The sequence below is a fragment of the Gigantopelta aegis genome, chromosome 1 (genome assembly GCF_016097555.1).
Source record: "Gigantopelta aegis isolate Gae_Host chromosome 1, Gae_host_genome, whole genome shotgun sequence".
NCBI lineage: Eukaryota > Metazoa > Mollusca > Gastropoda > Neomphalida > Peltospiridae > Gigantopelta > Gigantopelta aegis.
In genome coordinates, this window is record NC_054699.1 from 19,462,409 (window position 1) to 19,479,557 (window position 17,149).

Sequence of the window (17,149 nt, forward strand, 5' to 3'; positions counted from 1 at the left end):
ATGGAAATATTACTGGTTTGGGGTTTTTTTTTTTATTTATGATTCACTCATGGATCAGGCAGAAATAAATTATCTCCGTTAATGATTATTGCAATTTATTTTACAGGTTTATAGAGAGATGTGAGAGTGATTGTACTTTGTGGTCTGTTGGTGTTAATAAATTCTGTAAATATGTCGTAGCTGAACAAAGAGGTGATGATCACGGATCGGTGGAAAAGACGATTTGTAACTAAACACTTCATAATTGGGTGAAATAGTTTTTAAACTTTCGACAAGATTTATAATCGTTTTGTATTTTATTTGATCATCAAGGATATTGAAAAGTGGCTGTGGTAGACATTGAAATACAAGGATTGCAGACGTTATTATCCACATGGTTCAGTATATAACCGGGTTAATAAAAACCATATGAAGCACGCATGTAATAACAAGGTAAATTAGTGATGTCATAACATGACGTTGCTTCTCCAGTCCTAGCTCAGACTGTGTATATGAAATGTGATATTATTTTGTCGTCTCCTAGTTGTCAGTGGTAAAGGGCTCACTTAATGCGCTTGTCGGTCTGGAATCGATCCCCGTCGGTGGGCCCATTGGGTTATTTCTCGTTCAAGGCAGTGCACCATGACTGGTATATCAAAGGCCGTGGTATGTGCTATCCTGTCTGTGGGATGGTGCATATAAAAGATCCCTTGCTGTATTAGAAAAAATGTTGTGGGCTTCCTCTGTTGACTACAAGTCTGAATTACCAAATGTTTGACATCCAATAGCCGATGATTAATTAATCAATGTGCTCTAATGGTGTCTGTAAACAAAATAAACTCTCTTTTTTTTTCTTCTTCTACTTGTGGTTGAAACATTTTGAGATGGTCCTTTGTTATTCATAAGAAAAAGAAAAACACATTAATAATACGAAAAATAAAGAAATTATTACACTTGTGTGTGAGTCTTAATGATTTTAGGAAGCTCGTTTCAGGAGTTATATGTATTACCCTCGTTCTCATTTGGGCAATACAAAAATCCTGATACTTTTTTCGTAAAAGCAGTACAACACAGAAGTTTGTATAATAATCTCTATTTGTAACATGAGTGTAATGGACACAGAGATGTGTGTTCTTTGATATTGATTTGAAATATGATCATTGCAGACACTGAAGCAAAATCATTGATAATGAAACAACCAATATAGACACTGCAACATGACCATTGTGGATACTGAAATATGATTAAAATGTCGGTTGTTAACATAACCATTTGTAGACATTTGAAACATGATCTTTATACACATTGGAACTTGAGCATAATTGAAATGGAACCATTGTTAAAATGGAAACATATAACCATTGTGGAGATTAAAATTATGACCATTATGCACATTGGAAATATGGCCATTAATTGTGAACATTGAAATATTACCATAATTAAAATGTCAACATGGCCATTGTACACATTGAAATATGACCATTATAAACAAAGCAAAATGGAAGCATAGGCATTGTAGACGTTGCAGTATGACCATAGTAGACATTGAAACAAGTATATTGTTATACCTAGTGTACTATGAACTTAAAGGACATTGTAAATGAAATAATGCCTCAAAGGACATTATAATATGACCATTGTAGATACTGAAATATAATGGTATATAGTAAAATTTACAATATGACCATTGTAAATACTGAAATATGACAGTATAGTAAAATTTACAATATGACCATTGTAGATACTGAAATATGACAGTGTAGTAAAATTTACAATATGATATTGTAGATACTGAAATATGACAGTATAGTGAAATTTACAATATGACCATTGTAAATACTGAAATATAACAGTATAGTAAAATTTACAATATGACCATTGTATATACTGAAATATGACAATATAGTAGATACTGAAATATGATAGTATAGTAAAATTTACAATATGACCATTGTAGATACTGAAATATGACAATATAGTAAATAGTGAAATATGACGGTATAGTACAATTTACAATATGACCATTGTAGATACTGAAATATGACAATATAGTAGATAGTGAAATATGACAGTATAGTAAAAATTTATAACATTACCATTGTAGATACAGTATATAATAATAGTATAATAATAGCAATATATGACAATATAATAAACATTGCACGTCAGAAAACAATAAAACATAACAATAGTAAAAAAAAACCCACACTACTACAACACGACTGTAAATAAAAAGCTCAGAAAAAAAATCAAACATTATTAATCCAAAATGATTTGGAAAAAAAACCCCACCCTAAAAACATCTGCTCTGCTTCGGAAAAATGGCCGTCTAGCCATGGGTGTGAGTAAACAGGATTGCGTCCCTTGACCTAGGTTGCCAGAAGGTCCATTATTCGAACAATATACTGTTTTATAAAGCCATTTCGGATCTATATGTTTGCACTTCCCCCGGAGTTGTTTGCTCGGCTGTTGTCGCATTAGAGAGTGCGAGTGCTCCTCTGTGTTGTCGACAATGGCTATCATCCATAATGTAGCATGTTTCTACAATAATGACCAAATTACATGGGAAGGCAAACAGTGCGACTTATTGCATTAAGTCAGCTTATTGTGCTGTCATTTTTCTGAACTCCAGCTGTTCGATATTTTAGTACATTATTTTTTTTTTTTTTTAAAAGAAGAAGAAAAAAGTAAACCTTTTTCAGTGAAGTCAAAGAGAGATAACTCTAGAATTTTTGCTTTTTTTTTTTTTTTTTAATCTTTTTTATAAGATTAAGATAACTTGAGAAACACTCCTTATCATTAAAGTGGGGAAAATATATTTCTATGGTTTCAACATTATCTGTTAAATATTTTAGTACAGTTCAGAAATAAAAAAAATTAAAACATAAGGAAAGATAACTCTGGATTTTTTTTGGTTAACTTTTGTAAAAGCACTTGAAAATTATGAATGAACAGGTGAAAAAATTGTTTCCATGCATGACTGGTACAGATAAATCTCAAAGCCCATGTTATATGCTGTCCTGTCTGTGGGATGGTATATATATATATATATATAAAAGATGCCTTGTTGCTAAATGAGTATCATATGTAGTTATAGCAGCACCAGCCCCCCCCCCCATGCCTCCAACCCCCCATCTCTAGAGTCATTGTCTGAATTACCATACATGTGTGTTCAACTCTAAACAGCCATGGTTTAAAATGTACTCGAGTATAATAAACATTCATGTCTCAAAATCTAATGTAATTCAGTTTTTACACTTACCAAAAATCTGTAAGAGACTGAGTAAATTATTGATCTGCAGAAATTGGTCTACATTTAAGAGTGGAGAATCTGTCCGAACCTCATTACAGGACTAAACCACCACCACCCCCATCCGATTTGATATTCCCACGCAGTCATTAGGGTACAATGCCACCCCTGCTACCCCCTCCCCTCCCCCAACCCATTTGATATTCCCACAGTCATTAGGGTACACTGCCACCCCTGCTACCCCCTCCCCCCCCAACCCATTTGATATTCCCAGACAGTCATTAGGGTACACTGCCACCCCTGCTACCTCCCCCCCCAACCCATTTGATATTCCCAGACAGTCATTAAGGTACACTGCCACCCCTGCTACCTCCCCCCCCCAACCCATTTGATATTCCCAGACAGTCATTAGGGTACACTGCCACCCCTGCTACCTCCCCCCCCCCCAACTCATTTGATATTCCCAGACAGTCATTAGGGTACACTGCCACCCCTGCTACCTCCCCCCCCAACCCATTTGATATTCCCAGACAGTCATTAGGGTACACTGCCACCCCTGCTACCTCCCCCCCAACCCATTTGATATTCCCAGACAGTCATTAGGGTACACTGCCACCCCTGCTACCTCCCCCCCCAACCCATTTGATATTCCCAGACAGTCATTAGGGTACACTGCCACCCCTGCTACCTCCCCCCCCCCCCCAACCCATTTGATATTCCAAGACAGTCATTAGGGTACACTGCCACCCCTGCTACCTCCCCCCCAACCCATTTGATATTCCCAGACAGTCATTAGGGTACACTGCCACCCCTGCTACCTCCCCCCCCCAACCCATTTGATATTCCCAGACAGTCATTAGGGTACACTGCCACCCCTGCTACCTCCCCCCCCCCAACCCATTTGATATTCCCAGACAGTCATTAGGGTACACTGCCACCCCTGCTACCTCCCCCCCCAACCCATTTGATATTCCCAGACAGTCATTAGGGTACACTGCCACCCCTGCTACCTCCCCCCAACCCATTTGATATTCCCAGACAGTCATTAGGGTACACTGCCACCCCTGCTACCCCCCCCCCCCCAACCCATTTGATATTCCCAGACAGTCATTAGGGTACACTGCCACCCCTGCTACCTCCCCCCCCCGCCAACCCATTTGATATTCCCAGACAGTCATTAGGGTACACTGCTACCTCCCCCCCCCAACCCATTTGATATTCCCAGACAGTCATTAGGGTACACTGCCACCCCTGCTACCTCCCCCCAACCCATTTGATATTCCCAGAGTCATTAGGGTACACTGCCACCCCTGCTACCTCCCCCCGCCAACCCATTTGATATTCCCAGACAGTCATTAGGGTACACTGCCACCCCTGCTACCTCCCCCCCCCCCCAACCCATTTGATATTCCCAGACAGTCATTAGGGTACACTGCCACCCCTGCTACCTCCCCCCCAACCCATTTGATATTCCCAGAGTCATTAGGGTACATTGCCACCCCTGCTACCCCCCCCCCCCCCAACCCATTTGATATTCCCAGACAGTCATTAGGGTACACTGCCACCCCTGCTACCTCCCCCCCCCCAACCCATTTGATATTCCCAGACAGTCATTAGGGTACACTGCTACCTCTCCCACCCCAACCCATTTGATATTCTCACATACAGTGTATATTGCGACGTTTTATTTATAGATAAAACTTGTCAGAGGATTTCTCTATTGATACGTGAGCGAGTGTTCGTGCTGAATGAACGACCACTGTGTGAACTTGTTGTCATGTAACTCATGTTGGTAACCGAGTCACACGAGACAATAATTCACGTTGTTGTACATCAGACGGGTTATGAATATTTTATGTCTCAGATTTTCGGTCTGGTGATTTCTCAACGAGTCCGGGATTTCCCGATTTGTGTTGTATACACTTTACAAAAAAGCATGTGACTATACGACAATATAATATTGATTTACTTACCGTAATGTATTTTTAATATATGCATATATTTTAGAAGATTTGCATGAATATTTTATATGTCGATGTACATTTATGTGCTTGGTTGGGAGGGTGGGGGGGGGGGGAGGGCAGGAATATATATGTATACTTTCCACCCCACCCCCCATGATCATTTCTAGAACAGCCCTTAAAATGTTATCAATCTTAAGACACTAATGTTATGTTGCATTCTGGACAAATGAATAGAACTCATTTTCCACGTAGTTAGTTTCTCAATTGGATTTATCGATGTTCGGGATAAAAACAAGAAACCAGCTCGGCGATTGTTATTACGTCTCACCAAAATTTTTTCAAAACGAAGGATGCTTTGAAATGAGTTTTATATTGAGCGACTGTCGGGGAGAGTAAAGTCATTAAAAAATTTTTTCCCTCTGAGTTAATATTCAGAAAGTCGTTAACATTTTGTGCAGCTATTCGTGACCTCGGTGTTGACCCAACTGTCGAGGGAAGGAAAAGCCAACAGACAGGAGGTGATAAAAGTGCGTGTCACTGTGACACCAACGATTCTCATCTTGTCTTCTTGAGAAATGTTTCTTGTTTGTGCCTTGAGAAATCTTTCTCCTAGCCTAGTGTACGGAGGTCTTAGTGTGATCTAATGATTACCCCCTAGGGCGAGCAAAACAATAGACATGGCTGGGCAGGATGGCAGGCTGGCAGGCTGAGTGGTGGGGTTTTTTTGCTTTTTAATATCTTGCCTGGGAATTAACTTGTGAATGTTAGTCTAGTGTTATAATTGTTCAGAAAATATGTCATTGTCAGTTGGATTGATGGATGGATGGATGGATGGGTGGATGGGTGGGTGGGTGGATGGATGGATGGGTGGGTCGGTGGGTGGATGGGTGGGTTTTGGGTGATGGGATAGGTGGATGGATGAATGAATGGAAGGGTGGGTGGGTGGATGAATGGATTTGGATGGGTGGACAAATGGGTGGATGGTTAGATGGATCAATGGGTGGGGGATGGATGGATCAATGGGTGGGTGGGTGGGTGAATGGATAAATTGCTGGGTGGGTGGTTGGATGGATGGATCAAGGGATGGTTGGATGGATGGATGAATGGAAAGATGAATGAATGGGTCAGTGTGCAGCTGGAAGGGTGGATGGATGGATAACAGATGAATGAATGGCTTATAATATTATTGTGCATGGAGTTTAGTTAATATGACCAATAGAATTATCATCAAAACATACTCAGTCTCTGGCTGGCTGGCTGCCAGTTGTCAGTGAATTACGATCAGAATAAATTTTATTAAATGGAAGGCTGTACCCGAGCACTACATGTGTATATGCATGTAAAGTGTCACGATTCTGTCACAAAATGCACAAATCTTCGTTCTTATCTGCCACTTTCTGACAGTTCAGTTCTGTTATTAGATAGGAGTAGCCTCTGTGGCAGTAGTGGATTTCTTAAACTCTACCTTGAAACCAATTAATTGTCACAATAACTGTTCGAAGTAACCATAATTTAAAATGTGATGAGATATCCAGTAAACTCTTTCTTTTTTTTTGTCCCTGTCACCTCAATAATGTGATTATTTCTGACAGTTCCCAGGCAGTCTTTTCAAAATTGACATTCATAAATGAAATAGAAAACAATAAAATTAAAGACATTTAAAAAAAAAAAAAAAATTATTCAGGCAGTCTTTTCAGAATCAACATTCATAAATGAAATAGAAAGCAATGACAATTAAAAAAAAAATTGACCAGAAATAAATTTTAAAAATAGCAAAAAAAGAAAGAAAAATTCATAGCATTGCACCCACCTACAAGCCACCGACCCCTAACAATAAATTTAAAGACATTAAAAATATATATACAAAATTCATTAATAAAATAGAAAACAATGAAATTAAAGACAGTTTAAAAAAACAAATGCATATACATTGTCATAAGAATTTGCAATGGACCAGAATCGTGCATGAAATTTACAAAAAAAAGAAAAAGAAGAAACATTCACAGCATTGCACCCACCTACGAGCCCCCCCCCCCCCCATGTGATCACGTTTGCCCTGGAACCATAGATCATTCTTACATCCATCATTCTGACGTAGACTATCGTGTGCATGATTTCTCTTTTCGTTCGCCAAGTTGTTTGTCTTGTGTCTAGACGTATCTTGCTATTTCTGTATTGATTGCACACGGATCAGGTCATTTGTTTGCAGTAATGCTACTGCATATTCTTGAAGTTCATCTCCCTTCAGACCATTCTTTTTTTCTTTCTTTCTTTTTTTTTTTTTTTTTTTTTTTTTTTTTTTTTTTTTTTTTTTTTTTTTTTTTTTCCTTTTTTTGTTTGTCCACGACTTATTTTCTGCTGAATTACATCGTAATTGTCTTCGAGTTTGGTTAAATTCCAGTTTTGTTTTGGTCATGTCTCTTGGAATATAAATTTCTTTTTCCTTGTCCACATTTTATGTTTTTTGCAATTACTTTTCTTTATTTTTTTCTTTATTTTTTTTTTTTTTTTTTTTTTTTGCACAACTAATTTTTGTGGAATTACATCATACATGTTCTGAGTTAGGTTCAGTGACAGCTTGGTTTAGTCATGTCCCAAAATAAATAAAGTCACCATCCCCCTTCTCCGACCCCTCCCCCTCCTTATTTTACGATTATGTTTTTCTCTGTCCACAATTCATTCTCTGTACAATTACATTGTGCATGCTACGAGTTGTGTCAAGTGCCAGCAATGTTTGGTCGTCACGCCCACAGAATATAGATTTATTCGATTCTCTCCCCCCCCCCCCCCCCCACATCCATATTTTAATTATGTTCGCCTTTAACCTAACTCAGTAAGCAGGATCGATGCATTGTGCATGATTTTTTCATTTCAAGCAATTTACTGTCATTTACTCTATTATTTTTTTTAGTATCTGCCTGAAATTGTTCCTTTCATTAAGCCATATTCTGAGCGAATCGAAAAATTGATATTCCTTCTTTCTTTCTTTTTTTAAAAGCGTGGGATCTGGTTTTGCCATTATAAAGTGTTTCCATCTAATAGTTATATTATGGATGGTGAATATCATGTTACCTAATAATTTCCGGCGAGGAATATTAATGTCGGTAACCTCGTGTGGTTTTTTGGGGCCATCACACTGTGTGGTAGTGACATGTCACGATAGTGAAGTCTAGAGGTCGGGATGTGGCTCAGTGGTAAAGCATTCGCCTGATGCAAGATCCTTCTAGGATCGATCCCTGTCGGTGGGTCCTTTGGGTTATTTCTCGTTCCAGCCAGTGATCCACAACTGGTGTAACAAAAGGCCGAATTATGGACGTGGCCAAGTGGTAAAGCCTTAAGCGCATTCTGTCTAGGATCGATCCCCGTTGGTGGACCTATTGGGCTATTTCTCGTTCCAGCCAGTATACCACGACTGGTTTAACAAAGGCTGTGGTGTGTACTATCCTGTTTGTGAGATGGTGCATATTAAAAATTAATTGCAGCTAATCAAAAAGTGAAATTTAGTTGTTCACATTCCATAGTAAATGTGAAATTCTATTTTTCAAATTTTGTAGTCACTGTGAAATTATATTTCGAAATAACGTCATATGTTTATTATTTGTTTGTTTGTTTTTTAGTTTAGTTTTGTTTTGTTTTTTATTTTAGGGTAAATGTGAAATTTAGTTTTTCAAATTTCACAGTTGATTTAAAATTATGTTTTTCAAATTTCAGAGTACACGTAAGTGTTAAAATTATATTCTGGATTAATGTGAATTTATAATTTAATTAATTTAATTTATTTTCTATAATTTCAGGGTAAATGTCAGCGGAAGGACCCGCCGTGCAAGTATCTACATCCTCCGCAACATCTCCGTGAACAGCTGCTACAGAACGGTCGTAACAACCTGATTCTGCGCAACCTTCAGCTCCAAGCCGCCCAAGCCGCCCTCCAACCCTTCGTGCCCGGGATGATTCCAGTCGTGAGTACTGCACTGTGGTCGTATTCTCAGTGTTGTAGAAAGTGATCTTACATTGGCAGTAGCTAGTGGTTAGTCTTGTCAGTGTGGTAGTGTCGGCATAAAGTGATCCTACGGGCAGTAACTGTAGTGGGAATTTAACATATTAGCTCAGTTCGTAGAGTAATGGACTCTCGTGCTGAGGGTTTGTGGTTCAAATCCCCTCCCCCCTCCTCAGTGGATGGAGGTTGATTTAACTGTTACATCAGTACCCATGTCCTCATTACCCATTACCCATGTTGGTTACATCAGTACCCATGTCCTCATTACCCATTACCCATGTCCTATGGAAAGAAAAAAAAACTAAAAAATGTTTTTACAGTGAAACCTCTCAAAACCAGACCCTCTGTAAACCAGAATTCCCCCAAAACCAGACATTTTTCTCAGTCCTTTTAAAAAAAATAAGTATAGAAATTAACCTCTTTAAACCAGATACCTCTGAAAACCGGACATTTTACTTGGTACCCAGGGTTTCACTGTATATATAATAATATATTTTAAAACTGATAAACAAAAATTAATTTTAAAAACTTTAAACTATTTTTGATACCTTACCTTAAACTCATTTGTATGTTTCTTCACTGTTTTGTGTCAGATTTTGACCTCCCCCCCCCCCCCCCCCCCCCCCCCTTTTTTTTGTTTTTTTTTGAGGGGTAGGTGTTAAATTGTTATTTTGTCATACATAGGTTTTTTGAAATGCAAAGACGAATGACTGTTATTTATGCAGACACTTATTTGTATGTTCTTCATTGATTTGTGTTGATCAGCATGTTTTTCTTTTTTTTATTTCCTCGGTTTTTTTTCCTAATCTTTTTTTTTTTCTTTTTTTTTTCCTTTCTTTTTATTTTTTTTTATTTGCTCTTGCATAAATCAGTTTAAGTTTTGAGAAAGTAAGACGAAATAAGTGACACTCTTAATCCCAGCCATGACATTTATATGTGTCTTCGTGCCAATTTGCGTCCATTTTGACATCAGCTTACAATAGTTGTTATTTGTGTCACATGTAATCTGTTTTAAGTTCTTAAACATTTTTGTTTAATTAATCACTATTCTATAAATGACATTTATTCATGTCATTCTTGCCAACTTGCATTCAATTTTGACATCTGCTGATACGTATGTGTATCAATTTAGCTTTAAAAAAAAATAAAAAAAATAAAAATAATAATGATTTAACAGGCATATATTATCTATGGTTTTTCATTCATGTTTTGATTTTTGATGTCATAGAAAAAGTTTAAAGTTTTACAGAATTATGTACGAATTTTTTTTTTATTGTGAATTTGTCAATATGCTAAACTCGGAATATTGTTTATAACAACAAAATTTAATTGTTTTTGTTAATTGAAATATAGAAATTGTCCCACTTACATATTAGTTAATTCTTGCTTCTTGAGATTAAAATTGCATAAGAATCAGCTTGGATTATGATAGGAATTCATCGATAAAGCCCACACACACTATTTTTAGTTGCCATCTTTCGAGCATTCTAGATACGTACAGTTCACCTGTTGTAAAAGATTACAAACCTTTTCATGTATCGATTAATCTCACTGCATTTGTCCTTCTCTGCTGTGGCTGAAATTTGCAGTTTCAACAGTGAGCAGATTGATTTTTAGAGTGTTTCGAAAATAATAACACATTTTGTGTTTGTTGTACATGATATTCCAGTTAAAACAAAAACATTAACCAAATTGTTCTTAGCAAATATTCAGTGTTGAGAAAATTGTGGCTTACCCGGTAGTTTGTTATTCTGTGAATAATAATTATTATGAAATTAAAAATTTTGGAATTTTTGATATAAATGAATATACCGGTACCATACACAGAGTGACACAAAACATTTAGCAGTTAAAAGATTAAAATATTTATTATTAGCAACTCCCCTACCTCCCCACCCCCCAATAATTTATTTTTTACGTTGAATAAGACAAAATTTAACCCCATCCCCCCCCCCCCAAAAAAAATAAACCCCACCTCAATTATTGCATCGTAACTTGTGAATAATATTGTTTAAAATTCATTTTATTTATTGTTGTGGCTATAATTTATGTCTTTATTTGTCTTTTCTGTATTTTAATGTTTTCTTCTTTCTTTCTTTTTTCTCTCCTTTCTTTTTTATTTTGTCTCTTCTCTCTTTCTCTCTTTCTCTCTTTCTCTCGATTTGTCTCTTTCTCTCTCTCTCTCTCTCTCTCTCTCTCTCTCTCTCTCTCTCTCTCTCTCTCTCTTTCTCTCTCTCTCATTTGTATGTGTGTGTGTGTGAGAGCTGTGTTTGCGTGCATGTGTGTGTGTGTGTGTGAACCCAAGCCCATGTTTACATTCTCATCGCTGTTAGCACAAAGAGAATGTCTCAAACGCAACAACGAGAAACACACCGACATGTGCGTGTTCATCCATTTCCAGACTTTAATTATTTATCACCAACGATTGGTATATGTTGCTTAAAACTGGGTTTATAGGCTTTCGATAGTGGCATGGGAGAGGATTGCATTGTTTACATTTCTTACACAATCTACATTTGTTGATTTGTTTATACAGCTTGCTGTACATGGCGTCTCCATTCAGCTTTCATCACCTCTCTGAACACCCACCCCACCCCTCCCCTTCCCCTTTAGTCTTCCTTTTTTGTTTGTTCTAGCTTCGCTCATTAAATATGTTAATTAACAATTTGTTATTTTTGTTAGCAAGGAGTCTCTCTTTTGTTCATTTACAACAGTTCAATTTCTACAGTTTTTCATAGTAAATTAGTTAACTGTAGAGTTTTAATATTGATATTGAGACACATTGACCATTGTTTGTATAGCTTTTAACAAGTGGGTTCTATAAGAGAAAGAAAAAAATCCTTTCTTTTTATTTTTATTTTTGATGTTTTCTTGTAAGTTACTGATGTACAACTAACAAATTGTATAAATATTAAAGTTGAGTGTTATATATTGATAAAATTCCACACAAAAAAAGAAGGAAAAAAAAGAAGAAAAAGAAATCAATTCTTATTATTACAAACAACACAAATAAAATAGTTCTTTTCATGTAAAAATCTATATTCTATAATGACATTATTTTCTGTACTTTTTCAAAAGAGAACAACATACAGTGTTTTAATGACGTCATCCTGTCAGACTCACATAAATTGTAACCGGCCTCGGTGGCGTCGTGGTAGGCCATCGGTCTACAGGCTGGTAGGTACTGGGTTCGGATCCCAGTCGAGGCATGGGATTTTTAATCCAAATACCGACTCCAAACCCTGAGTGAGTGCTCCGCAAGGCTCAATGGGTAGGTGTAAACCACTTGCACCGACCAGTGATCCATAACTGGTTCAACAAAGGCCATGGTTTGTGCTATCCTGCCTGTGAGAAGCGCAAATAAAAGATCACTTGCTGCTAATTGAAAGAGTAGCCCATCTAGTGGCAACAGCAGGTTTCCTCTCAAAATCTGTGTGGTCCTTAACCATATGTCTGACGCCATATAACCGTAAATAAAATGTGTTGAGTGTGTCGTTAAATAAAACATTTCTTTCTTTTCTTTCACATAAATTGTATACACTGTGACAGTTTACAGAGAGATTATAGTTCTAACAGTTTAAACTGCAGTACTTTTATCTTGATAAATACTGTTTATTCTTTCAGTTGGCTATTTTTGATATCCATTAGCTGATAGGGTTTTTTGTTGTCCTTTCTTATACTAGAATATCATTGATTTATTTTCATGGAAATCTCTTGTCATTGTGTTCAACAAGAAAATTAAACACAGTCGTCTTTGTTCAATACATACACAGTTTGAGTTTGAAAAAATATATATATAGTGAAACCTCTCAAGACAGGACCCTCTGTAAACCAGAATTCCCTCATAAACCGGACGTTTTACAGAGTTCCTTTTTAAAAACCAGTACAGAAGTTAACCTCTCTTAACCAGATCCCTCTTAATACCACACATTTTTATTGGTTCCAAGGGTGTCCGTTTTAAAGGGGTTTCACTGTATATCTATTATTTACACACACACATATATATATATATATATATAACCTCCAGCAGAAGTGAGTTGGATACATTTTTAAACTAGTCCTAACAAAAACAGTATTTAATTTATGAAAGGTTTGTATTCTGTTTCTGAACGATCCTAAAAAAAAACAGGTTTAAAAGAAATTGAAAAAAAAAATTCAACTGAAACCTTTACATGCTTAAACCTGTAACTATTATTATGTCATAATGATATGTAGTATTTGATAGTGATAATTTCATTGGACAGTTTGGCTTTGACATTTAAGACACCACCAATCAGATATCTTTAAATCTTGGTAATTGATAGTGGTAATTTCATTAGACAGTTTGGCTTTGACATTTAAGACATCACCAATCAGATATCTTTAAATTGTGGTAACTGATAGTGGTAATTTCGTTGGACAGTTTGGCTTTGACATTTAGGACATCACCAATCAGATATCTTTAAATTGTGGTAATTGATAGTGGTAATTTCGTTGGACAGTTTGGCTTTGACATTTAGGACATCACCAATCAGATATCTTTAAATTGTGGTAATTGATAGTGGTAATTTCATTGGACAGTTTGGCTTTGACATTTATGACATCACCAATCAGATATCTTTAAATCGATAACTAGCACATGTTGACTATTGCTGTGTGATATCATAAATCTCAAATGGGGGTGTGTGTAAAAAAAAAATTAATAATAATAATAAATAAATAAATAATTAAGTGCTGGTTTTGTAGGAAAGACAAAGTTGTGAAGTTTGAAGGAGAGACTCCTTGTCTGGTTTACCTGTATTTAGCTGTTTGCATCTCTTATTACAGGTGTTGTGTTGCTGTTTAATTCTTCTTAGATTTTTCAGCCACAGTTTTGACCAATTGTTTTCAGTTCCAACACCCTACACACTATTCCACCCCTCCATCCCCCCAACCCACCCAACTCCCACCACATGACTACTCCGATCAACCCTCCTGTGTTTTTTTACACCTTAATATTATGCCAACTTTAGATATTTTTTTTAAAAATGAAAAAAGAACCCACACATACACACAACATTCCTAAACATTAATTGCAGCCCCTCATAGACTCTTTACAGCTACAGCAGCTACAAAATAATAAAATTTAATAAATTAAACCTCCATTCAGTTTATCCCATCCTTTTTTTATTTCACACAAATTATAAGCAGTCATCATCACAGCTAGGGCTATTTCTCGTTCCAGCCAGTGTACCACGACTGGTATCAGAAAACCAAACATCATTCTTCTTCTTTCGATGCACGGCCGGTCTGGGATCGATTCCCATCGGTGGGCCTATTAGGCTATTTCTCATTCCAGCCAGTGTACCACGACTGGTATCAGAAAACCAAACATCATTCTTCTTCTTTCGATGCACGGCCGGTCTGGGATTGATTCCCATCAGTGGGCCCATTAGGCTATTTCTCATTCCAGCCAGTGTACCACGACTGGTATCAGAAAACCAAACATCATTCTTCTTCTTTCGATGCACGGCCGGTCTGGGATCGATTCCCATCGGTGGGCCCATTAGGCTATTTCTCGTTCCAGCCAGTGCACCATGACTGGTACATCAAAGGCCGTGGTATGTGTTATCCTGTCTGTGGGATGGTGCACATGATTCCATGCTAAACTTATATATAGAAACCCACCCATCACACCTAATCCCCGCCCATTGTCTACCACCATGTACTCCCAGTATCTGCTGACTACTTCTACAACCTCACTCATCACCCCGCAGTCCCTACTAATCCCATACCTATTTTCTGCATCAACAGTCAATTCGTGTCTGACCCTTTGCCCAGTTTTAATAACCATCCATTCAACCATCACATTCAATTCCTGTTGAATGCCTGGACAAAGTCTACCAGAAACCAAGACACACAATATTCAATGACTCCCTGGTGAACTTCTACTATACACCCCTACCCCACGCCACTCCCACCACTGCCAACATCACCTAATCCTCATCCACTCCCAACCCACCTTCTACTACCCACATCACCACAAACTGACCCACCCACACCTCCACCATCTCCTAATCCTCCTCCAGACACCCCACCCAACTTTTACTGCCACGAATGCACTCCTCACACCCAAGTCCCCGCTGAATGGATGTGTTAACGCTGCACTATTATATACTAATTTGTCTGCATGTATTTTTTTTTTCTTCTTTTTTTGTTTTACTAAATAAGGCTGGCAACAAACTCATGGCCTATCCAGCAGGACTGCCATCCGGACAATACCCCATTGTGGTTAGTGCTCACTTTATTACACATAGCTTCAGCCAGTCGGGAAAACACACTTTTAACTTCAACTTTAACATTAGTGTTGTCCCCAGGATTTTAACTTTATGGGATTGGCAGGCACCTGGTCTGGGCCCCATTCCATGAAGCGATCTTGGCACTAAGATCACCTTAGTGCATAAGGTAGTTATGCACTTAAGGTGATCTTAGGGCTAAGATTGCTTTGTGGAACCGCGGCCCTGGTGCTTTATAACACTTTTGAGATTCTAGACTCTGGATTTAAGTTTATGGGATTGACAAGCACCTGGCCTAGTGCTTATAAAACTTTCAGAGTCTAGACTTGAGACTCCTGTCATGGACAGAGGAGCCGCGGGCTAAAACAGCTTACTCTGAATGTACACGTTAAACCTATGACCTGACCTGACTCAAGACTCTAATAGAGTTTGAGATGTGAATGTCATGACAACGCCATACAAATTGTATGCGTGTGACATCATTTGAGATTGAGTCTGGACTCTGAACATTGTTTTATAAGCACGGGTCAGGAAGTCCACAAAATTGAGTATTCAAAAGGTCCAAGAATGCCAGGGTCCTCTTTATCTTGGGTTTTTTTTAATTTATTATTTTAAAAACAAACTTTCTGGGGTGTTTTTGGGGGTTTTTTGTGTGTTTTTTATGGACCTTCTATACTGGTGTGTATAAAATATATTGTAAGTAAAGTGTTCAAATTTATTGTATAGTAGGAATATTTTCGGGGTCAGCTCAGAATCTGACAAAGTCCTGGGGAGAACACAGAACAGTGTTTAAGATGGACAAACAATATTTGTAGAGTTTTGGCAACAACAAAAAATAATTATAGCTAAATGTTTTTTGTGGGGTTTTCAGGGTTTTTTTTATTAATAAGTAAAATATAATCAAGCAAAGCAAATGAATATTAGACATGTTCAATCTCAAGTTTAACTTTGGGAAAAATTAATTATGGAAATTATATTCGCCAAATTCAGCATCATGCAGTTTGTATTCAGCAAATAGCAGTGTACTTAATCGAGTCCATGCATTAATATTTATTGCCCACCTCAGGGCTTGACATTTCGAGTGGACCACCACAGTTCATGTCCCGGTCATCCACCTTACAGTGGACACAGACAGCCAATTAGTTACAATGGTACTGGAATTCTGATAACAAATTAAATGTTTTACCATTTGGAACAGAGCCCACAACTAAGACATCAAAGGATGTGGTATGTACTGTCCTGTCTAAGAAACTGCATATAAAAGATCCCTTGCTGCTTTTCAGTAGGTGTAGCCTATGTGGCAGCAGTGGATTCCAATATCAATGGCTGTGGTATGTACTGTCCTGTTTTTGGTGTAACTGCATATGAGGCAGGGGTGGTTTTCAATACCATGTCTGGACCAAGTGTTGCAGTAACCATAGGGTAGACACCAAATTAATGGCCATAAAATACATATTCTTTTTTTTTTGTATAGCTTATAACTTTATTTGACATCAATCAGTAAGTGTAATAACAGCATGCAGCTTGTAAGCATGCAAGTAAGATTTTATATTAAACAACTTGGGGGGGGAGAAAGAAAAAAGCGGAATATAATTATTATTTTTTAATTATTTTTTTAAAAATTGGTTAGACCAATAAACTGGCTGGAGCTTTGACATTTTTGCAGTTAGTTGCTATCTGTGTCTGTTTTCTTATTGCAAGCTTG

The 17,149-nt window shown here is 37.4% G+C and overlaps 1 protein-coding gene across 12 annotated transcripts in view; it reads left to right on the plus strand.

The window, feature by feature from the left end:
- LOC121371608 (muscleblind-like protein 1) overlaps positions 1 to 17,149 on the plus strand; it is a 334,396-nt gene that overhangs the window by 290,248 nt on the left and 26,999 nt on the right. For 11 of the 12 annotated variants that reach the window (XM_041497644.1, XM_041497627.1, XM_041497685.1 and 8 more), the window contains 2 exons: positions 8,988 to 9,152; positions 15,380 to 15,439. In XM_041497644.1, the coding sequence (XP_041353578.1) occupies positions 8,988 to 9,152; positions 15,380 to 15,439 (225 nt within the window). The remainder of the gene's footprint in view (positions 1 to 8,987; positions 9,153 to 15,379; positions 15,440 to 17,149) is intronic. The other variant, XM_041497693.1, reaches the window with a different exon arrangement.